General features: G+C 40.4%; 1 protein-coding gene across 4 annotated transcripts in view; it reads right to left on the reverse strand.

The window, feature by feature from the left end:
* Nucleotides 1-1146: 1146 nt before the first annotated feature.
* The window catches only part of usp47 (ubiquitin specific peptidase 47), a 30426-nt gene continuing 7798 nt past the window's right edge, over nucleotides 1147-23774 (reverse strand). For all 4 annotated transcript variants that reach the window (XM_026930435.3, XM_026930436.3, XM_034308620.2 and 1 more), the window contains 27 exons: nucleotides 22578-22772; nucleotides 20946-21059; nucleotides 18354-18507; nucleotides 18048-18144; nucleotides 17807-17952; nucleotides 16644-16723; nucleotides 16015-16164; nucleotides 15077-15172; nucleotides 14793-14945; nucleotides 14487-14645; nucleotides 14117-14248; nucleotides 13910-13986; nucleotides 13513-13568; nucleotides 13209-13321; nucleotides 13010-13117; nucleotides 12592-12799; nucleotides 12327-12442; nucleotides 11993-12112; nucleotides 11153-11867; nucleotides 10035-10210; nucleotides 9839-9919; nucleotides 9571-9686; nucleotides 5308-5426; nucleotides 4206-4336; nucleotides 4038-4085; nucleotides 3250-3380; nucleotides 1147-2725 (listed from right to left, as the gene is read on the reverse strand). In XM_026930435.3, coding sequence (XP_026786236.1) covers nucleotides 2551-2725; nucleotides 3250-3380; nucleotides 4038-4085; nucleotides 4206-4336; nucleotides 5308-5426; nucleotides 9571-9686; nucleotides 9839-9919; nucleotides 10035-10210; nucleotides 11153-11867; nucleotides 11993-12112; nucleotides 12327-12442; nucleotides 12592-12799; nucleotides 13010-13117; nucleotides 13209-13321; nucleotides 13513-13568; nucleotides 13910-13986; nucleotides 14117-14248; nucleotides 14487-14645; nucleotides 14793-14945; nucleotides 15077-15172; nucleotides 16015-16164; nucleotides 16644-16723; nucleotides 17807-17952; nucleotides 18048-18144; nucleotides 18354-18507; nucleotides 20946-21059; nucleotides 22578-22772 — 3966 coding nt within the window. In that variant the 3' untranslated portion in view covers nucleotides 1147-2550. The remainder of the gene's footprint in view (nucleotides 2726-3249; nucleotides 3381-4037; nucleotides 4086-4205; nucleotides 4337-5307; nucleotides 5427-9570; nucleotides 9687-9838; nucleotides 9920-10034; nucleotides 10211-11152; nucleotides 11868-11992; nucleotides 12113-12326; nucleotides 12443-12591; nucleotides 12800-13009; nucleotides 13118-13208; nucleotides 13322-13512; nucleotides 13569-13909; nucleotides 13987-14116; nucleotides 14249-14486; nucleotides 14646-14792; nucleotides 14946-15076; nucleotides 15173-16014; nucleotides 16165-16643; nucleotides 16724-17806; nucleotides 17953-18047; nucleotides 18145-18353; nucleotides 18508-20945; nucleotides 21060-22577; nucleotides 22773-23774) is intronic.

Consider the following 23774-nt stretch of genomic DNA (forward strand, 5'->3'; position numbering starts at 1 on the left):
ACAATGCACTTGTCTGAGATAGCATGTCTATTTTTAATACTTTTTTCATGTTTTTATGCCGCTGATGTGATGTTAATTTTGTTCTTAGTCCTTAAAATCGTAAAGAAAAATGTGTTAAATGTTAATTTCTAGTTATTTTTTTAAATATAAAAAAATGATTTACTATAAATGTTTCAATATAAATATATGAATAACACTAATTTATGATTATTTCTAAGTTTGTTTAAATGCAACATTACTGTATTGCTGTACAGTTTGTGAGCAAACATTATATATATATATATATATCGTGATATTATATTTTCGACATATCGCCAAACCCTAATCTTCAGTATCTGCTTTACTGCATCCTGGGAACACTTAGTGGGAGGCAGGAACACACCCTGGATGGGACGTCAGTCCATCTCAAGGCACCACGCATTCATTCATATTCATGTGCACAGAGACAATTTTTAATAATTTAGAGTCACCAAAGCATCCACCAGCATGTTTTTTTGGGAGGAAACTACAGAAGCGTGTTAAGAAAATTCTTAGTCATACGCAAAAATGTCATATTCAGCAAAAATGAAGACAGACCAATAAGTGCAATCTGATGAACTATAGCATGGTAGATTTTTTTTGTTGAGGCCATTGTTAGGGGAAAATAAATGAAACTGACTGGCATCAAGGCTCCTGTGTTATTAGTTACAACGAAACTGGAAGCCATTAAAAGTAACTTGAATGTGTAATTTTAAATTAAATATTTTTACAATTTTTTTTTTTCAATTCTAGAGAAACCATTTAGAAACCAATAAAATGGCCTAGAAACATCTCGACATCTTTATCATCAGAAAAACCTGCAATGATCTATGGTATCTCATGACTGCACAACTTAAACAACTGAAGCAACTCTCAACTAAAAAACAGTCAGGTTTTTGAAGTCAGGTTACTTGATTCAGGGTGAAAAACCAAAAATCCTTCCCAGCTGTCATTAATAAAGAAGGTGTTTTAGTTCTTATCCTGGGTTTGGCTACAGATTTCAACTTCAAAGTGTGGAAGGAAGATGTACTTTCTGTCCACGTATGAAATGCTTTTAAAGATGAACTTTTCTTTCCCCCCACAAGGACATGCGAGATAACTGATCTCCTGAAATGATGCGCTCAGACAGAAACTGATTTTTTTTATTTCCATATTGGCAAGTCTACAGTGAACAGCTTGTGGCAGAGTTAGGAGCCCAGGGGACCCACGGTGGTTCAGCTTAGTTCAGTGATGCTGTGAGCCAGAGCGCTGCTCCTCCAGTGTGGCTCTAAAGCAGGGTTGCCAAACTCCACCTAACCACAGCACAGTCTGGTGGTTTTCCTGTTCTAACACACCTACTAAACCTGGTAATAAACTGGCGAGTTGCATCCGGCAGCCCTGCTTTAGAGCTTTTGCTCTCTGGCTATGCAAAAAACAGCAGCAAGTAGCATCACACAGAGAGCACACACACACACACGCACACACGCAGAGACCAGGCTCGAACACACACACAGGCTCCGTTCATGTTGTGCAGAATTAAAAACAGGACAAAAAGAAAATTGGGTTACAGAGCAAAAAAATTAAAATGTGTGCCAGTTACTCACAAGATCTAGAATCATCATCATCATCATCATCAAGTCTGGGGTGAAAATAATTTACAAGGACGATATGTGGGGAAAGGTAAATAGGCAAATATAAAGCTCTACTTGATTTGTATTACCCTAGTCTTAAAGACAGACTAAAAATGTACCAGTGTGAGTACCCCAGGGGGAGAAGTGGGAGGACTTGTACGGGATTAAGAGGCAGGGCTCCCTCTGCAATGGGTGGAGCTTCAGCAGTCAGCAGGGTGGCACAGTGCGTCAGCCACCGTCACACCCACACGTGCAGGGAAGCACTCTTGGGAAAAGGCCAGGGCGGAGCCTCATCATCCAGGAGAGAAGCATTTAATTCATTAATCAAACAAGAGCAAAGGACCCAGTATTCTGAGAACGATTAGAATACACCTGAAGTTAGTGGAGGACCTTGAAAACACAGAGGATGATTATGTTCGTGCTGGAGATGAGGGGTCTGTCATGTATCTCAACCAAGCAAAACTTGGATCATGGACATGTGCATGTTGGACAACAACACTACTCAATCAGAGAATGAGTGATTAATGAATAGTAATTGAGGGAAACAAACAAGAAAAAAAAGGTATAACTGATACAGCCAGAGAAAGAGATACAAATAGTCCTCTCTATTCCACAAGTGCATCCACCTCCGTCAAGATTGATTTGTCTGAATGATACTGGATGTCCGTTCATTTGAAACAGGCTTTGCACTTCCCTTTAAACTTTATGAGAAACTATAGTGCACAGTAGAAGTTCTGAGCCTCGTACACAAGACCCCCCCGCAGAGCACGGAGAAGACAGCGCCGGCCGTGCGGCACCGGTGACGTTGGTTTGGACGTGGGCTTCAACGCCATCAAGGGCCCCTGGTGAGGCAGCGCTACACTGCAGCGGGCAGGCCAGCTATTTAAAAAAAAAAAAGTGATCAGGGTGTAGGGGGCCACTCTCAGTCCTGGCCCGGGTCTTTAGAAGGCCCTCCGTCTAGGTAGATCTTGAGAGCTTTCTCTTTGCGGGGAGAATAACTGACCCGGTGGCCCGTCTTCAGCAGCCGGCTGCTCTCCTTCTTCATCAGTTCGTTGCGCTCTTCTTCCGTGAGCTCCATGAGCTCCTCAGTGCTGTCCCTGCAGGAGACAGACACAGCAGTTAGGCAAAAATCAATAACACTACTACATTTATTTATAGTAAAAAAATAAAACATAAATTACTACACTACTTGTATGAATACACATTTCATACAATTAAGAACAAATGAACTATTTTCCTTGCCTCTAATGATAAAATTAAAAAAAAAAAAAAAAAATCTTGCATTTTCAGGAAATTTATCACGAAAAATTTAATCCCTGGAAAAAATTGTGAACCCAAATTTTGCCTTGATGAAAATCTTTTTTCCCCCCCTTTTTTCTTTTCAAAAAAAGAAAAAAAAACTCAATATCTGACCAAGCATGAGGTCACAAAATGTGTATTTTCTTTTTATTATTATTATTATTATTATTATTATTATTAAATATCCTTTACAAGTTAAAAGCACAATCAGAGGAATAAGAATGTTTCAAAAGTTCATGGCCGATCGTCCTCCAAACCTTCCAAAGGGCCAAAAGGCTTTACTGTGGTCTTTATATTGTGTCATGGGTGATCAGAGTGTTACCTGTAAAACACCACCGCACCATCGTCGCAGATGTAGAGGGGCCAGACGTTGAGTGTGGAAACCTTCGGATTCCAGTCCAAATCCTGGTGGATCTCCAACACAGATATGTCGCAAGGAAATGTTCCTCGTCCCTATAGATGGAGGACGGAGATGCACAGTGAACCGACCACTACAAAGATGCATAGGTTGAATAGGGCTAGAATAAGATTCTACTTTCATAAGTATCGTTTTATTTCAGTTATCCTCTGTGGTCTGATGACAGAATGGTTAAGACGAATGGAAGGAGAACTTTGCGTTTATTCTCCACTTCAAGACAGATGTCTCATGGCACTAATTAAAAGTGGTCGCGTGAAGCGCCACTACAAATCAAACACACTTTGAGTGAATGTCTTTTATTTACAGCCATAAACTAATCACTAATATTCAAACAATAAAAGTTGTCCATTGTCAATATTCATTATGTGAGCTGCTTATCAAGAATTTTACATAGCTGAACTGACATTTTTTAATTGAATATCCCTTACTATAGAGTAAATACGGTGTAAAAACAAGCACAGTGTCCAAATTTAATCTAAGAGTCTGTACATTTAGTGAGGTGTGAAATTTGCTTCTTTTCTTTTTTCCACAATCTTGGTGTGGTTTCAAACAATGATGATGCCCTTCTCCAACTGAGCACAGCACTGATCTTGGCTATGAATTCATGCATTCAGACTAAACGGCAAAACTCTAAACAGCCTAAAACACACTCGAGTTTGAGATCTCTGACTGAAATAAGCAAGCCGACATACCTTGGCGAACTCTAAGTTTTCAATAGGAATCTCACTCATTTCACTGAGCTGCAAGGAAACAAACATCATGAGAATCACAGAGCTTCCCGGACCATCAGCATCAGTCTTAACTTTACATCTGGGATCTATACAATATAAAAAGGAAAATATTGGCCATCTGGACATCACCTTTTCCTTGAGTTCATCCACACTGCTGCTCTCCAGCACCACCTCTCGGAAGGGCTCCAGCTTCATCTGAGCCGGACACCAGCGCCGTGTCAGCACCGCCAACTGAGACATGGACTTCATCCGCTCCGGTTCTGCAACACACCGACAATCACAATTACAAAGTGTGACAGTTTGAGAAATACACAACTTCCACATCAAAAAGATGATCATACATTCAGATTAAAAACTAATTAAACATCTACACAGTCTATAAGAAGATGTTTAAATGGATCGAGTCAAATGACTCTGTATGTCAAGACATAACATTTTATTTGGGAACATTTAGCAAGTAACAGAAGGTTTATCAGTGTAAAAGTGACAGAGAAAAGCTCTCCAATGCATAAAGTACAAAAGAAAACTGATAATCACCTTCAACGTTTTGAGAAACCGCTTCAAATATGGTTGCTAGCTCACACTAGTATTTTTGCACTACGCTTCAAATGAACTAGTGCATGGTCCTCAGCGATCAAACCGTAATTATAAAAATTTCCATGTGCATGACTCAGTGACCAACAGCAGCCTAATGGCAAAGCTTCAACAACTATTATTAGTGCATTTCTGTCCAGTACAAATTAAGCATCATATTCAACCACCACAGGGTTTCATTCAACCACCAAAAAAAAAAAAAAAACCAAAAAAAAAAAACAAACACAGCTGAGGTAGTTTCATCTACACAACAAACAAAATAAAGACAAAGCTGGCTGGGAAATAATTCATCTGGTGTGACATTTTAACAGTATATTGCAGACATGAGCTATTTTTACACTGCCACTGGACTGGTTTGTGGCACCTACTGACTGTTCACTATCTAGGTCTTTGGTCTACCTAGGTCACTCGTTTGTTAAATAAATAATTGAGTGATATCTTAATTTTGTGAAAGTCTTCAGCAACTCTAAACAGACTTTCATTAGTTATTTATAAACAGCATTTCCATTAGAACTATATAATGTAAGTATCTTGCCATGTATCGATTAATAATAATGTTGGTGACATAAGATTTCAGCTACACCCTCACTCCTATATCTGTCACTGGTGTCCTTTTTTGTAGAGATAAAATCTTTACCGTCAAGAACTTCAAGGAAGACTTCCCAGTTACTAGAGATATTGATGTCCTCCTCGTAAACGTGATACTCCAGAAACACTGTGCCTGGGTTTTTCCATGTCTTCTTCCTGAGTCGAAACCTACACAAGCACCAACACAAGACAATTTATATTCTGTGTGGGTTCAGCTCCTTTGCCACATGATACCAGTGAGTCAGGCCGCTGAAAATGTCAGCTGTTGATATGAGTTGCAGGATTGGGCACAGACACGGAAATTAATAACACTTGACATAAGGTCCATGGCAAATTCTCTTCTGAAAATGAGAGATTTTCCAAAATATATTCACACCATAATCTATACTTTTGTACTGAGTTAATATGATTCCATTAGGGTTGTTATGGTGTCATTGTGGATGATCAGACAGTTACCTCACTGCTGATTGACTAAAATGCATTTCAGTTTATTACTGTCTACTCTTTTTCTTTTTAGCAGATCAAGTTCCTTACTCCAGTGGTTCACATTCCATTAAATTCTGGCTGTGACTCCCCAAAAATATACAGTCAGGTCCATAAATATTTGAACATTGACAAAGTTATTGTTATTTTAGCTCTCTACCATCTAACAGTGTCCTGGAGTTGAAATGAAAGACTGCATATGCAAAGTGCAGACTTTTACCCTTAATTTAAGGATATTTACATTCAGGTCAGGTGATGGACTTGGCCATTGCAGAACATGCCACTTGTTTGCCTCTTGGGTTGCTTTCGACATAAGCTTCAGGTCATTGTCCATCTGCACCTTGTAACACCATCCAATGATTTTTGAAGCATTTGGCTGAATCTAAGCAGATAATATAGCCCTATACACTTCAGAATTCATCCTGCAGCTTTTGCCAGCAGTCACATCAGTAAGTCATCAATAAGTGCAAGGGAACCAGTTCCACTGGCAGCCATATATGCCCACACCATCAGATGAGGTGGTATGCTTCAGATCATGAGCAGTTTCTTCCTTTCTCCATACTCTTCCCATCATTCTGGTAAAAGTTGATCTTTGATGTTTTTCTCAAACTTGAATCTGGTCTTCCTGTTTTTTAAGCTTATCAATGGTTTACTTGTGGTAAACTCTCTGTATTTATTCTGGTGAAGTATTCTCTGGATTGTTGACTTTTACACAGATACCCCTACCTCATGAAGGGTGTTCTCGATCTGGCGAACTGTTGTGAAAGGGTTTTTCTTCTGTCATCCACCACAGTTGTTTTGTACCTAAATCTATGTACCTATGTACCTAAATCTTTTAAATTAGCAGTTATCAAGCCCCTGATTAAAAAACCTGACCTCAATCCCTGTCAACTGTCCAACTACAGGCCAATATCAAACCTCCCCTTTATTTCCAAGGTCCTTGAAAAGGTTGTAGCACAGCAGCTATGCTCATACTTACATAGGAATAACATTCATGAAATGTATCAGTCAGGATTTAGGCCTCATCATAGCACAGAGACAGCACTGGTAAAAGTTGTAAATGACTTACTACTGGCCTCTGATCAGGGTTGTGTCTCCTTGCTGGTGCTGCTTGACCTTAGTGCAGCTTTTGATACCATTGATCATGCTATTCTCCTCAATAGACTAGAAAATGTAGTAGGCATTAAGGGAACAGCCCTTTCCTGGCTCAGGTCTTATTTGACTGATCGTTATCAGTTTGTAAACGTAAATGGTGACTTCTCTTCTCATGCTAAGGTAAAGTTTGGTGTTCCGCAAGGCTCTGTTTTAGGCCCACTGCTCTTTTCTTTATATATGCTACCTCTGGGCAAAATTATTCGTAAGCATGGTATTAGCTTCCACTGTTACGCTGATGACACACAGTTGTATGTTTCAGCAAAGCCAGATGACAGACACCAGCTTAATAAAGTTGAGGAATGTGTAAAAGACATTAGAAACTGGATGCTTATTAACTTTCTCTTACTTAATTCTGACAAGACAGAAGTACTTGTACTAGGACCACATGCAGCTAGAAGTAAGCTTTCTGATTACATAATAACTCTGGATGACCTTTCTGTTTTGTCATGTGCAGCAGTAAAAGACCTTGGTGTGATTATCGACTCTAGTCTTTCTTTTGAAGCTCATGTAGATAATATAACTAGGATTGCTTTCTTTCATCTCAGAAATATTGCTAAAATAAGAAATATATTGTCACTACACGATGCAGAAAAATTAGTTCATGCTTTTGTTACCTCTAGGTTGGATTATTGTAATGCCTTACTGTCTGGATGTTCCAGTAGATGCATAAACAAGCTCCAGTTAGTCCAGAATGCAGCAGCGAGAGTCCTTACTAGAACCAGAAGATATGACCACATCACCCCTATCTTATCCACACTGCATTGGCTCCCAATCAAATTTCGTATTGATTATAAAATACTACTATTGACCTATAAAGCACTAAATGGTCTCGCGCCACAGTACCTGAGCGAACTTTTGGTCTTTTATGATCCGTCACGCCTACTCAGATCAAAAGATGCAGGCTATTTGTTGGTACCTCGAATAATGCGGGCTACAGCTGGGGGTAGAGCTTTCTCATACAAAGCCCCACAGTTATGGAACAGCCTTCCACTTAGTGTTCGGGGCTCAGACACAGTCTCAGTGTTTAAGTCTAGGCTGAAAACATATTTGTTTAGTCAAGCCTTTTGTGAATAGTTTTCTTAGGTACAGGGGCAGGTCTGGAGGGTTTCACAGGCATAGAGTGTTGTGGTGAAATGGGATGTTTGGATGCTGTCGCCCCCCCACTCTCACACGTTCACTCAGGTTTGTCGACGGTGGAGTGGCTGGCTGCCTTATGTCCCAGGGTGCCCTCATGTCTGTGTTAGCTTCTGGCTCTCCCTTTCAGTTATGCTGTCATAGCTAGTCTTGCCGGAGTCCCTGCTTGCACTCTGCATGCAAAGTACATCGTGCTTAACCATTAGAGGACAAAAGCTCACCTAACAATCTCTTCCTTTCTCTCCATCTCTCTCTCTCCCTCACTCTCTGTCGAGCTACACATGCTACTTCTGAGATGCCAATGATGCCAGTGATCCTGACCCCTTCTGCTCCTCCTCGCTGCCTGACCCATCCTGATGCCCTACTTCTGGTTGGAGTTCTCATCGGTTGAGTTCGCTCGCTGCTGCTGGGGGTGGCCCCATATGGACTGCCTGAAGAACTGTTTGGATTGCTGGGGATGGTGCCACCTGGGGGCTGTGGAGATGGCTTGGGGATCACATATGGGGAGCTGTACTGTAATGGCTTGGGACTGCGATTGCTGTAGTGGCTTTGGGGCTGCAGTTGCCACGAGCAGCTTCGTACTCAGGACTCCATCAGTGGACAGTGGATAGATTTTAACCAGCCGGACCTCTTGCAAATACTGCGATGAATTTATTGGTTGCACAATTGCACTATTTGTCCATATAGTACACAATAGAAGGGATTTATTTATAATTGCACTATCCGTTGCACCCAGATGAGGATGGGTTCCCTTTTGAGCCTGGTTCCTCTCAAGGTTTCTTCCTCATATCATCTCGGGGAGTTTTTCCTTGCCACCGTCGCCACTGGCTTGCTCATTAGGGATAAATTCACAGTGATAAATTTAAATATTTACAATATATTTTTGTGAATCCATTTATTTCTGTAAAGCTGCTTTGTGACAATGTCCATTGTTAAAAGCGCTATACAAATAAAATTGAATTGAAATTGAATTGAATTGTTTTCTGCAGTCTCCCAAGATTTTTGGTGTTCCTGAGCTCAGAGTTTTGGCAACCTCTCTGATGGGTTTGTTTTGATTTTTCAGCCTAGTGATGGCTCGTTTCACTGGCAGTGACAGATCTTTGGGCTTCATATAGATATTCAAATGCAGCTGCCACACTTGAAGTCAACTCTAGACTTTCTGCTCACTTGTAAGTGAAATAATGAGGGAATAACACACCTCGCTATGGAACAGCTGAGTAACCAAATGTCCAACTACTTTTAGTACCTTGAAACACACATAAAAAGTGTTGTAATTCATACACAATTCACAATTTGGATGTAAATGCCCTCAAATTAAAGCTAAAAGTCCGGACTTTGAATTTAATGGTAGAAAGCTAAAATAAAATAACTTTGTCTTGTGATTAAAATCTCATGAGGATACTATCCAGACGGATTCATAGCACACAAATAATTGATTGATTACTCCATCATGTGCAAAATTAGCTCCCAAACAAACTGAATCTGCATGCCAAAGGATCATATCTAGGAACTAACAAATATGACACAATCAGGTGCTCACCTGTCTATGCTAAGGTCCAGGTTGCACTGGTCTCGGAGCTGGGGTAGCAACTCCTCTTTAGACTGCCTCACTGTCATTCCCTTAGCGAACACAGTATCCAGCAGGAATCTACAAGGCTAAGGAGAAAGATCACATCCACATCAACCATGAACCAATTTTCCCACCAATCTTATCGGCACAGCTGAAATGTGCTTTGCAACTTCATCTCGTGAACAAATTCAGCACCTGAATCCCCAAGATGTGTTTGAAGATGCTGATATTTGCTTACCTCCGATTCATTGACTAACAGCTGGTACACCTTTACCCTGTATTCCCCTTTCTTTAGGGCTCGTCCTAACCGAATGGTGATCTACAGAGCAAAAATAAATAAATAAATACATAAATAAATAAATAAAGTGGAAGAAGCCTTAAAAATTACTGACCAAGAGGCTGTTATCACGTGTTAGTAGTCAAAAAAGGCAAACCTTATTGTCATCCGAGAAAGAAGAAAGAGTCTCGTTGAGCCGCACGCTTTCAAACTCCTGGTTGTTGGCGTAGACCCGGAAGACCTTAAACTGGGTAGAGGGGACTCCAACGAATGGCTCCAGGTTCTGCTTGAACGCTGCCAGTGTGATCCTTTTATCAACATGGACAAGTAAACCTGAAAGCATGGAGTAAACATCAAAAACAAATGGTGAACTCAATAATTGTTTAAATTAGTTTGTCGCAAAGTAGATAACAGGGCTGCATGGTGAATGGTTTGCAAATTATTTACACAATTTTGACATCTGTAATACAAAGGTCAAAACTGTGTAAATAATTTGCAAACCATACCTGACATTTCTTCCAATCAAAAAAACCTAAATAATCGTCTCCGAAAAGAAAAACACCACCAAGTATTACACACGTTTTAAAATACGTCTGTGTGGAACATCCACCATGCAAGTCCCTGTAAATGAGTTGTTACTATAGAAACGATAAGACATTAGAACAAGTGAATTAATTATATTATGTTACAGAAAATTAATCAAGACTTGACAGACAGGCTTTAACAATTCAACACGTCTATGGTAACAACCTAATCAATTTATTTTTGTAAAGTTAACACAAGTTAGCCTTTTTTTTTTTTTTTTTTTAAAACCTCGTCAGTTCATATAACTAGCCATGTATTTTATGACTGATCAGTATCATTCAACCACAAGATAAAATCCTTGCTTTTGATAATAATGTTCCATCCAAATGCAATGACGTTTCTGCCCATAAACAATTTTTAGTTCATCGCTTTGAATGTGCAAGTGCGGAAAATTTACGGGTAAAACTGACGTAGCATTTTTGCTTGAACCAAGAAAAATGCATTGTGATTTTCATTCAACTGGGACAGTGACATGAGATCACAAGTTGTAAAATATTGCAAATCAAACTGCAATCGCAATATCTAGCAACACAGCTTCAACATGCTATTTCTGCACCTATATTGCAGGTAACACACTTACTGGAGACAGAATAAACTTTAAAAACTTTACCTAAGAATTCATCTAGGTTATTAAATACATCTGCTACTTTACCCATACACCACTACACAGCCTTTAGCAGTGTTCCTTACCTTTCTGTCCATCTACAGCAGCATCCGCCTGTGAGTACGGTTCTGCTCTGAAGTACAGGTAATGCGTCTGTGTTTTACTCTTGCCGTTCTCGTCATATTCGCTGTCGGTGCCCGAGTCCTCCTCAGCTGTGTCCCATGTCTCCTTCTTGCCCTCATGGGCTTTGGAGCGGCGGCTGCTGGTGATGCTGTGCGAGTCGAGGCCGTTGGCCAGAGGCAGGGGTGCACCGTCAGCGTTGCACAGCGTGTCGCTGCTGTGGCTCGAGCTCAGGATGTCCGAGTCCACGGAGCTGGTGCTGCGGTCGTTGTTGGCATCCGAGTCGGAGCGTTCCTCCGAAGCCAGCTGGTTCTCGGGCTGTGGGAAATCGAGGTGCTCAAAATCGCTGTGGTCCGAACTCTTCTGGCTCTCGCTGGTGCTGGAGGATTGCTTCTGCTGCTGCTTCTGCTGCTGTTGGAGGGAAAGGTTCTTTAACTTCTCTGTGCTCTCCTCCAGTATGGCCTCTACGCATTGGCCGCTGCTTTTAGCCCCCTCAAACGAGTCCTCAGAGTCGCCACTCAATTTGGGGCAACTAGTTCTGTGGGCCACGGAGCCTGGAGACTGCTCCGGGAGTGAAACAAACAGTCTGATTGTGTTGCCGTGACGGTCCAGAAGCTTCCACAGGAGCGAGTCAGTGAACGTGGCCTGGTGATCCTCCGAGTCGGAGCTCTCCACAAAAACCTAAAGGAAGAGGAAACGATTAGAGATTACAGCCAGTGTTCAAGACAAAATTTTTGCCAAACACTGACAAAGAACTTCTGGTAAGTAGTTCATAAATTTTCCATTTGGTGTTTAGAAAATGAAACCTTGTTACTCCTGAAGAAACCCTCAGCTTTCAGTGTCTTGTTGGGCACATAGAGAAGCCGGAGGTCATTATAGCAGCGCTCCAGGACAACTCGCATGGTTTCTGCGGACAGCCCGGTGGCCTGAGCAAAGGAATAAACAAGAATAAAGGCATACGTGGCTCTTTGGTGAGATTTTTAATCTTTAAAATTCACAGTGAAAATTTATCAGCACTGGCTGCTAGAAGATTATCCAGGATCGGGTTTTGAAATTCATGCATCATTAACATGATCAAATGAAAAGATCATAGCACTTGTGGTATGCGCGTCTGCAGACAGAGTGAGAGAGAATACGTACTTGTGCAATGAGTTGCTTGAACTCTGTAATGGTTTGGTTCAGGTATGCCCTGACACTGACAGGAGCAGCGATGGTCTCGCTCTTCAGATCCACCACATGGACCTTCACCATCACCTCTGAAGAGTCAAATACATACACACATTATACATTTACACATTCACAATCTTAATATGAGCATTTTATTTAAATCATAATTTAATTAACGGTTTATTTATAAAAACTAGCAGAAATTATTCAGAAATGAGTAGTTAGTGATTCATGGTACCTCCAGGTTTATAAGGCTGGAACACTTGGTCGGGTCGGCGGGTCTCTAGTAGCAAATCGAACATGTAGGAGGATTTAACCCCGCCAAGTAGCAGCCCCATGGGCATGTCCTCCTCCCCCTCATATGAGCGCTCCAGATATTCATGAAATTCATCATACTTCACCAAGCGACAGCAGTCCAGAGGAACTATACCCTCAAGATCCATCAGCTAGCAGGACAAAGCAAACACACAAATGATTGCGTGTGTATAGTGTACAATAATATTCACAGTGAAGCATGGTGGTGGAAGCATAACATTCAGAGTTAATGCTACAGTTGGGTCGACATGTATACATGTAAACATATGACACACTTCTAACAGCCATTATGCACAACAGTCTACATACAGCAGTCACTAATAATTGTGGCCTAGGCTTACCTTGTATGCCATTTCTGTGGCCTCTCGGAGTGTTTTGTCCTTGTGAACCTCCAGCTTGTTCTCCATCATCATCATCATCTTGACAGGATGCATGCAGAAGAGCTTGATCTATATAAATTAGGGAAAATGGAGGTATGAGCATTCGAATGGAGAAACCGTGCATGAGGATGCAGTCAAGTTGAAGAGGTACATGCAGTACCTTGCAGGTATTGCGTTCGATCTCTCTTTGTCTCTTCTCCTGCTCCTCTGTCTCACGCTCTCTCTGAACGAGACGCTTTATGTGCTCTGGGAAGTCTTCCACGTCGAGGTACTCTGCACACAGAGTTTACCTTTTTATTCACAAACCAGCAAAATCATTCTGCAACCTAAAATTCATTGCAACAATATAGAACTATTGATTTTTAAATGCAAAAAAAAAAAGGAAAAAAAAAAAGAAAAGAAAGAAAATGGTTCACAGCCATTAGATTTGAAAAGTACAAGAGCAACTTCATAACTTCTCTTACTTGCATTCCTTGAGGAATCTTTCAGTCTATAAATGAGCATGTATGCGTTTGTGGAGCTGTTAGAATACAAAACATAATTAGGGGATTATTTCCAGTCAGAAACACCAGTGATGTAAGAATGTCGTTACTTAGACAACTCTACGCCATCTTAAAAACCACAAGTGCATGATAAAGGGGTAGCAGTAAATGGGGCTTTGTTCATGCTTACATAAAGAGTCTGTTGTATTCATCTCAGAGAGACGTCATGTAGTTGTTTAATGGCTGAGGCTCATGGTGATTATGTCTGTTTTAAGAGAGGACTGTGTGTGCATGGGCTTTTCCCTTTGAAGCCCCACCGTCAAAACAGAAGCCAGAGGCAGACGTGCGAAAAAACAAAAAGATGTGAGGTTTTATTTACCTGGCAAAGGCACTAGAGTAATAGCCTCTGCTCCCTGAGGAACCACCATACGTCTTTCTGATGTCGTCCTGTGTGATCTATCGCAAAAAAAAAGTATCTTTATATAATTGCACTGAAACTACAGATACTAAACTGAAAATCAATTAATGTTTAAAAAAAAAAAAGCAAGAAAATTATGAATTTGTGTAAATATGAAAGCTGAAGAACCTTGCTGACGTGCTGGTCGTTGAAGCTGTACCACTGGCCATCGCTGAAGGACTTGATGCAGGCGTAGTAGTGTCCACCTGCGGCGCTCCCAGAATGCACCATTACCGAAAAGAGCTCATAGGTCAGTGAGCTCTGCAAAGGAAGGAAGTAGGATGTTGGGGAAAAATAAATAATCCTCCTTTACTGTTATTTTCCTGTAACAGCAGGTCCTGAAGTATTCTAAAAGTACCGTCAGTCTTTTTAATGTATTCATGAATGAAGTCATACATTTTATCTGTTTATCATCACATTTAATGTTCATGGTAACATGTACTGTTGTAATTATACATTATTTATGATGCAGGCATGTCAGGGATAAGAATGGAGGTACCTTCGGCTTAAGTACCCTCTCAGTGGTGCTGGTACTGTCCAGGCAGATGCCCTCATCCACACCATCATCCGTGGAGAAGTCGTTGCTCATCTGGTCGCTGTGGCAACTGCCTTCGTTCTCCGCCCCACTGTCAGTGCAGCTCTCTGTCTGAGGGGATTTCTGTAATTTGCATGTGTGGAAAAAATCAAAGAGGAAACAAGATAAGTCACCGTCATCAGTCACAATCAGGTCTAACTGTTCAGTAATCAATCGAAGGCAAAATTTAAAAAGAACAATTAAACCACTGTAGTTACAGCTGGTTTTTACCTCGTCCTCAAGGTCAATAAAGGGGCTCATGTCAAGCTCCTCAGGGAAAGTCATGCGGTCGTTGAGCTTGATTCGGTGCATAGTGGTGTAGTCAAAGTCAAAACGTTTCAGCTGCAATGTCAGCAGGTAGGGAAAGTGCAGAAACCGCAGACCCTGAAGAATCGGACACAGGGAGAGAGAGAGAGAGAGAGAGAGAGAGAGAGAGGCAACAATACAGTAAGAATGTACTACAGAGACAGAGAGAAGGACAACAGTCTGCACTAATCTGCTCTGCTCCTGCTCACCTTGCGTGCATCGCATTTCTTCTTGCAGCGCTCGCAGAAGTACTGGTTGGGCCCATCCAAAGTTTCAGGCTGGATGAAAGCCTGCAGTGCTTCCTCCTGTTACATGCATCAGAGTGCAAGGAGAAAATTTACAGTTACTAAATGTGCTGGCTTTTTATGGATGTCTAATTACTTAAAGGATTGAATATTTGAATAAGGATTGAGTGCATTTGAATACAGTTTAGCTATAGAAGTAAACATCAGCGGTAGCACTAATCTTCTGTATCACATAATTCACAGAAGGTGAAAAAATTTGATATTGCCTCCTCATGATTTTATCAGAAACATTAATGGATTAATTGTTATTCATTTATAGTAACCTTTTATCATCAATGATATTTAGCTAAATTTTTTACACTTTTTTTTTTATGATGCACATAAAAATGATAATCCTGTCTTCTTTTTCTTAGATATGCTCGCTATATAGTGTAGGACACAATGCAGTTGCAGGACTTATGCAATGCACTATATATCCAACAGGACGCTACTTGTGATTCAGCCACACAAAAGATCAAATACATAATGTCCTTGTTGGAAATGTAACTATTTGCCTATAAATTTGGTCACATAACTTGTTCAATTTTCATATTTAATTGGAAATTTAGTTTTAAAAAGTATGAAAACATGAAAAAGGGTCATTGAGCCAAAATGTTTAGGAAACACCTACAGCAGGTGACTAAATGTATGCAATTTATTTATTTATTTATTTTTAAATGAATGAATTTAAGGTTAATTGTAATTGCATTTGATTAGCCCTAGTGGCAATCTAAAAATCAGAAACATTGGTTAAAAAAAAATTAAAAAAAAAAAAAAAAAAAGAGAGAGAGAGAGATTTACTGTGCACATGTATGGTAAACTTCCAAACAACTGACAGGTTGAAAATGAAGACAGAGACGTACCACGCTGCCAAAAGCCTGACTGGCTCCGAAAGGCCTGATGACCAGCGGGATGTCCAGGTACGTGTCGATCCTCCAGCTTTCATTGCCACACTCCAGACAGCGCACGTAGTCCTTCAGTTTGCCCTGGTACAGCTGATTTATGAGGTCAGCCTGAGGAGTCATTACACAGTTATTCAGTACTGAAACATGCAATTTTACACTCAAAATCCTCAATATAACTCAATATTATTCCGAAGCACAAGGTACATAAAATTACATACAACGCTTTGGCTAACCACTAATAAAAGTAACCCCAATTTTGCTACATCACTTCAAGAAAAACATGCTCACTCAAATATAAGTGCAACGTAAACAAAGCATCCTAAACCCGAGCAGTGATAATTCATTCACCTCTCCATTTATCATGCTACTTCCAGTCCACTTGAGTGAACAAGTAAACAGTGAAAGCCCTGTGACCGAGTCAGACATGTCTTCAAACACTGCATGGATCACCAGACCAAGTTTATATAAACATCTTCCAAGTCACAAAGTACTAACTCTGAGACTAACTCTGTTACACAGGGTCCTTTGTTCAGATCCTAGCAGATTAGTGGCATGTCAGATAAAGGTGCAGGAGCTGTAGCACGTACCTGCTCCGTCTGTTTCCACTTCTGCTCCAAAGCGTCAAACATGACCCGGCAAAGTTCCTGGACGTCGTGCTGTTGCCAGGCTGCACAACATACAAGCGCGCGCGCACACACACACACACACACACACACACACACACCAATGTAGAATACTTTCACAGCACTCTAGTAGTCTGGCTTAACTATATAGGCTACAATGCTAGTCAAAAATGTTAAACCTCCCAGTGTTTATGTTTTATTACAGTTTAATTGCTATAATCTCCACAGATATGGTTTTTAAAAAAAGATTATAAAGTCCAGCAATTAAATTAGGAAAGTTAAATCTTTTTTTAAACTTAACTGCTCACTCTAATGATTCTACTGCAAATGCTATAATTAAAGGCACTTGAATTATAATCATTGGAAAGGTAAGCCTATAGACTCATAGACAGCGCTAGTATTAACGCTAACGCTTCCTTCACGCTACCGAGCAACAAAGTGACAGGCAGACATTCATTTTCCATATAATGTGTGTGACACTTATGTGTAATGTGTATGTGTAATGTGTGTGACACTCAATTTCAGTGACAAGTGACATTTGCATTGAAATTCTCAATTCTATGCAAATCAGTTACACCACAGTAAATCCAAACAAATGACTGGAATTATTTCTTAGACCAACTGTATGGCACATGGAGTCCAATGTTTCTTCAGTTCCTCACTCGCAACTTCACTTCCTGCATGCAATTAGCTCCCATTTACTGTTTAACGTGCACAAAAAGAAAAACTTATAACTGTGGTTTTAGCTTATCCTGTCATATAGGACCTCCCATAAAATTTGTATAGAGACTTTGGTATATATTTATAGAAACAACTCCCTGCAAATTTATTATTAAGCAGGGATACAAATCATACACTAATACTAGTCTAATATAATGCAAATATAGTAATATTAAGAATAAAGTTGAAGTTACTATCTACAGCAGCATAAGATTTTGTTAAAATAACAGAATGTGCAAAATAAATATATAGTGTATGTAACAGTGTACGTGAAATGAGAATTTCTACAAAAAATGCTAAAACACTGGGTGTTCGAAAACAGTGTAGATAGTATGAAGTTGTTATTAATACAAGACAGCTCCTTCCATGAAAGTGAGCCGCGTAGAGCAGCTATGAGACGAGCTCACCTTCACTGCTGTCCCAGCCGAAGCTGCGCGTCACGTCCGTGGTCTCTATGGCTCGTTTCTTGCTGGTCTGCAGCAGCACAAACAGCCTCTGCAGCTGGTAGGGGATACTAGTAATAGGATCTTCCTCAGACTCCTCAAACTCCCAGCTGAAAGGAAAATAAGACATCGATTTAATACCCATTTAATACCCATTCGCTGCTTTTCTCGATCTTGTGGGGATGAGGATATGTTTAGCACTTACTTGTATAGAGCATTTCTAAACTCTGGCGTCATGAACAGGGTCTGCAGTAAACTGTTCAGGTAGCAAGTCATGGCCTGATTGACCAAACCCACATATCCTACATGGAAAATTAAAAAAAACAGAAATAGAAATTTTTTTAAAAAATGCAGAATTGCCAAATTAGACTCTGACAGACTCTGTGCCGACAGCATGCCTTTAGGTTTTTATGAACATTTTTTTCTACCCCGTATACCACCTCCTCTCCCAGTAGCACTGTCACGGTTGCTGCAACTGAACACTCAAATAAGAAAATCTAAAAGAGGTTACCTGTCTCAGACTTGTTGAGTATGGAGGAGTAGGAGTAGCTGGGGCTGCTGTAGTCACTGCTACAGCCCACTGTACCATCGCGGGACAAGGGTCCGATGAAGCGATCCTGAGAGCTGTCGTCCAGCCCACTGCTGTCCGCCGTGCCGGACTCATCCTGTACACACCAATCACACAATCTGAGGGATTTTACTATGTTTTTACTAACATTTAATGCTAAGGGAGGATTGTTGCAACTAACTGCAGACTGTACTTAATGTAAGGATTTAGCTCAGCCAGTGTAACAACACACTGTTCCCTAGACACACTGTGACAGACAGCTGCAGCAGGGTGTGGGGGCAGGTGTTCCAGGGCAGCTGTCCCACAGCTAAATGTTCCTCACACTATCTGTGCTAGCTGTAACTTCCTTCACAGTGCTGCTCAGGACACGTTCAACTCACACTTCAGCATAGTGCTTTGCTGCTGTTTCCAATAAGGGTCTAGAAAAAGCACGTTCAAGGGACCAGACAAGATGAGGAAAATGTTTTACTGACATTAAAGATGTAATCACGCTTACACATTAAGACCAGACAGATTACCAGAAGTGTAATGATGCACAAAATTAAAATTGGATACAATTTCGATACGGTGGTGTCTCTACAAGATCGATATAGTAAAAAATAAGCGTTGCCTGAAGGTTTCCATTTTCACTTAATTAATACATTCAGTACTGTCACTTAATGACAATGTCTGCATGAGCCATTCAGATTCTTACCAGCATATAATGAAACAAATTCTGAGCTAATAATAGCTAGTATGCTAGGCTACTGGCTTGTAAAAAAAAAAAAAAAAAAGAAAAAGAAAAAGAAAAAGAAAACAAGCAGTGTGCTCAGGGGAAGCAAGGTTTTTTAAACCCCTATAACATCTCCTGATTTGAAGAAGCTTTTTTTCATAAGAGGGAGCGCAGGCTTGACTAAGTTTAAACATTCACGTAACATAAGCAGCATTTTATTAGAAATAACCTACTTTATTATGCAGTCTATTGTTCAGTACACAGACATATCAAATAGAGAGCCTTGTATCAAACAAAACAATATGATATGCCACAACATTACACTCTTACAGTCATGAGAAAAAGAAACACCCAGACAAAGAAACATCAGCAGCCATGACCTCAGTGAAGCAATTGCTGCTGCTCATCAATCTAGGAAGGGTTATAAGGCCATCTCCAAAAAAGCTGAAATTCTACAGTGAGAAGGATTTCTTTAAGATAGTTGCCAGGTCTGACGGTTTCATGCTCAGAAAATAAAGAAAAACCCAAGAGCTACATCATGTGACATACAGGCCTCTGTAAGCACATTAAATGTTTGCAGTGAAAAATTGCAATGTTGTAAAGAAGAGTGGGACAAAATTTTTCCAAAGCGATGTTAGAGACTGATAAACTCCTACAGAATACATTTACTTCATGTTATTGTTGCTAAAGGTGCTACTACATATTACTGAATTATAAGGTGTACTTATTGTTCTTCCCCACCTGGTTTCTGAATGTTAGTTTACTTTTGGGAAAAAATGCATACATACTGAAATCTGTTGTGTTTTTTGCTGTTTTTCTGAGGTTATTTGTTTGTTTATAGACGTTGGTGAGGACCACCCAGTTGCTTTTTAGGTCCTGATAAGTAAAATCATAGAGTTGCAGGAGGGTGTACTTTCTTTTTCCCACGACTGTATTTAAACATTTTGCCCTCCAGGTGGTTCATGACGTACTAGTGCGATACGTGCTTAAGAATCCATGATGGCTCATTAGTGGCAAATCGTTATTAACAAAACTAAAAATACAACAGCAAACCCAAAAACATGAATGTAAATTCAGAAAAACATCAACATTGATGTTCAATAAGGACATACCTTTGGTGTATGAAGTGGAAAAAATGCTATTTAAGCCTGGATGTGTCTTCATGTGTGATGCAAAAGCAGCATAGCTCATAGCCAAAATGTTAGCCAAAGATTCGCTGAAGTCAACACAGTCAAGACGTGGACTACGGCTCCACAGAATCTTTCTCTCCCTGGGAACTCGAGACCTCACTAATATGCTAGTCCAGCTTGTAATGCGCACGTCACAATTTGGGGTTAAATTACGTCAGCAACTTCTTTTGAGTCTATTTAATTAGTTTTCCCGGCAACCAAACAGCACATTGGCGCTTTCATTTGCTCTGTGGGCGAACTAATGAATTTTATTTGTCCACCCCTGGGTTAATGTGTTATCTGTGACAGGGCTGGTAAAGGAAGCTGGCGTCAAAATGTAGGGTCTGCTATTGTACAGCAGCTGTTGAACATTTGATGGCTAAAGATCTGGGCTCAGAACACACACAACTTCCCATGTTGCATTTAAATTTAAATCTTGCCTGATGCTTGCTGGTCACAGAAATGGCTGTTTTGTCTTTACCCTTTGCTAGTCAGAGGGATGAAATGCTGCACGGCTGTTAGCGTTTGCCGATTAAGAAACAGCTGCTGGAGGAGATAACCCACTTATTGGCCCAGGCACCAGTGAAGCATGCTAATTACACACTGATAACTGTGCATTTCTAGCTCTGTCTCTCTGCCCAGCTGGCCACTCACAGAAGCTATCTGAGGCTGCTCGCCGTCCTTGTCAGTGAGTTGCAGGAAGTTCCTCTTCCCTGGCTCGAACCCAGACTCCACCAGAGACACCTCACTGGCCTGGTCCAGAGGAGCCTGTGGAGACAGAGACAGAAAAAGAGAAGCAGAAAAGAAGGATGATGTAGCTTTAGGAAAAATGTATGAAGTACCAACAGGAGGTATCTGTTTCACCCAAGGATTTCCACTACAGGTTTAACACTCCACATAAACGAATGGCATCCTGGGAATTATGCTCTTATGCACCATGTGCAACATAATTATGGAACTATGCACCTTTTTTTTTTAAATTATCTATCAGTTAATGATTTCCAAATGGATAACAGTTGTCTATATTACTATTTATCTGATAGAACAAATGTATTTATTTATTTTTTTTAATTCAGTCTTTGGTTTTCAGCCTAGAACACTGTTTTCAGTTTCAGCTGTTTTTCTGATTTCAGCCAAGAAATTTCACTTTGGTGCTTCAGTACTAAGTAGTAAAGTCATTTTACTTACTGAATATTGCTACACGTAAAATGCACTTTTAATCTAGCAGGTTACACATTTCTATCTAGACGGATGAAAGCACAACTGAAGCAAGCTTTTTAAGATAGCAGATTAACGTTGTACGCCGTTTATATGACCGCTTGAATAATACGGTAACTGACATCAGATAATGACTGAATTATTAACGCACTCAATGTGACTCATAACAACGCATATATTTATGACTCCATTTAAGGTCTACAATTTTTGTCCATTCTCTTCAAGGGTGCTAATAATTCTGGAGTTGATGCACATAACACATTTACAAAAAAAAAAAAAAAAAAAAAGAAAAAAACAAAACAAAACAAAACGCATATGTATTAGACTACAAGCTCCACAACTTGGTTACAACAAGGATTTTAGTGTGACTGGATAACTAGACATTCTGCGTCTTTTTTTTTTTTTTTTTTTAATATATGTTTGGGCTTCACTGTTCACAGATTAATGACTAATTTACCTGAAAAATATTTAATATTCAATGCTCCAATATCCCACTGTGCATTCACAGACCTCTTTGTTTAAGGATTAGCTTACTACATCTCTGCCAGATCCTGCACTGAGCCTTTTTGCATTAGAGAAAAAGAAAGTGACTGGAAATGCATATTATTTTCTGTTTTATGTAGCCAAATGGAGGACAGCTGTACCATGACAGAGCAAGTTTGGAAAAACTTTGGATGCTGCATTACATAGCTATTTAAAGTTGCTGTTGGCACAAATACAGGGTTTAATCCAGTGACCTACTCAGAGATCCGACGCCAACCCAGGCACCTGTGCTCTGGGTCAGCTGCAGGATTAGCATCTCAGCCCAGATGAAGAATACTAAGGCTGTCCGTGACTGGCCAAACTACTATTATACAAAAATAATATTACTATAATCTAAAGGAATTTGAAGGCTATATGCTGCCTACTCGGGACACTACAGAGTAATGGATTTTAAAGTCCCCAGTAGCACTGTGTTGAATATTACATTATATAACCAGTTAACAACACATGCCTAATCACTAATTCATGCTGCAAGATATATTAGGTTACAGATGAAAAAGAAAGAAGAGAGGAGAAGATGCTTACCAAATCCACCACGTTGGCCCATGCCAGCTCAAAGGTGCCATTCACGTAGCCGGCTTTGTGAGCGACGTCTTCGTAAAGCTTGGAGAGGGTGGTGGAAGCTGGGAGGTTGAGCGTCAGCCTCTCGTTGACGGTCTTGGCGTTGGTGGTGTCCTGGACAATGCACAGCACTCGGGGTTCCTCGGCGGCGTTCTCTATCTGCACCACACAGAACACACAGAAGACTCAATGCATGTTTGCGTCAACTCTTCAGGCATAGCTACTCCAAAGCAAGACACCACCATGTGGAGCTGTGCCAGGTAACAGTTAGCCAAGTTACCACAGTAACAGCTCCCAAATGTGCAGCAGATATCATTCCAAGCCTATACAAAAAAAAAGCATCCATTGGTCTTAAGTAGGTGAGGTTACATTAAAGCAAACAACATATTTAAAAAATAAATAACAATAGTGTACAGCTCATGCTGTGGCGTATCTTCACGTGTGAGTGTGTGAAGGCGGCTGACCTGAGAATCAGCGAGGGTCATCAGTAATAATGAGCGCAAGGTGCCGTGAACTGTGCACACACTTAAGCGCAGAGCAGTGAAGTGAGCGTGCAAACTGTTGCATTTGAGAGCACTTCAGTTCGGCGAGCACTGAGACACGAACACTTACACTTCGCTCACTCGCAAGTGAAGAAGTTAAATTAAAGCAAAAGAGCCATGGCATAAAGTTAATAAAAATAATTTGTACTCTTTAATTTATTAGTATGCTGACAATTTGTGTTTAACTTAAAAAAGCATTTTTTTGCTCCATCGTTTATAGCAATTTGCTATTACTATTGCTATGTGCGTAAACACAAGGGAAAGGTAAAGCAAGTTAAAGCAAAGTAAACAAAACGTGGTCTTTGCCCACGTTGAAGTCTGCATCAGCCTCCACCCCCATCCAGTTTAACCAGTTATTTTCCTCACGTTTACCTGAACTGGATTATCCTGTTATCCACAACGAGCATGCTGCTATGCAGTATGGCGATAAGCATCATTTTGGTGAGTTGCAACTGAGCAATTTCCCTGGATTCAGCCATAACATGTCAAGGAGGACTGCACAATGCCATGCAGTTGAAAGTGGAACAACAGTGATTACACAACTCGGTAGAGATATGACTTACAGTAGCCCTGGTTACATTAATCTCCAAGCAAGCACAGCTTAAAGCAAACTGGGAGC

This window comes from Pangasianodon hypophthalmus, chromosome 11 (genome assembly GCF_027358585.1).
Source record: "Pangasianodon hypophthalmus isolate fPanHyp1 chromosome 11, fPanHyp1.pri, whole genome shotgun sequence".
Classification (NCBI taxonomy): Eukaryota; Metazoa; Chordata; class Actinopteri; order Siluriformes; family Pangasiidae; genus Pangasianodon; species Pangasianodon hypophthalmus.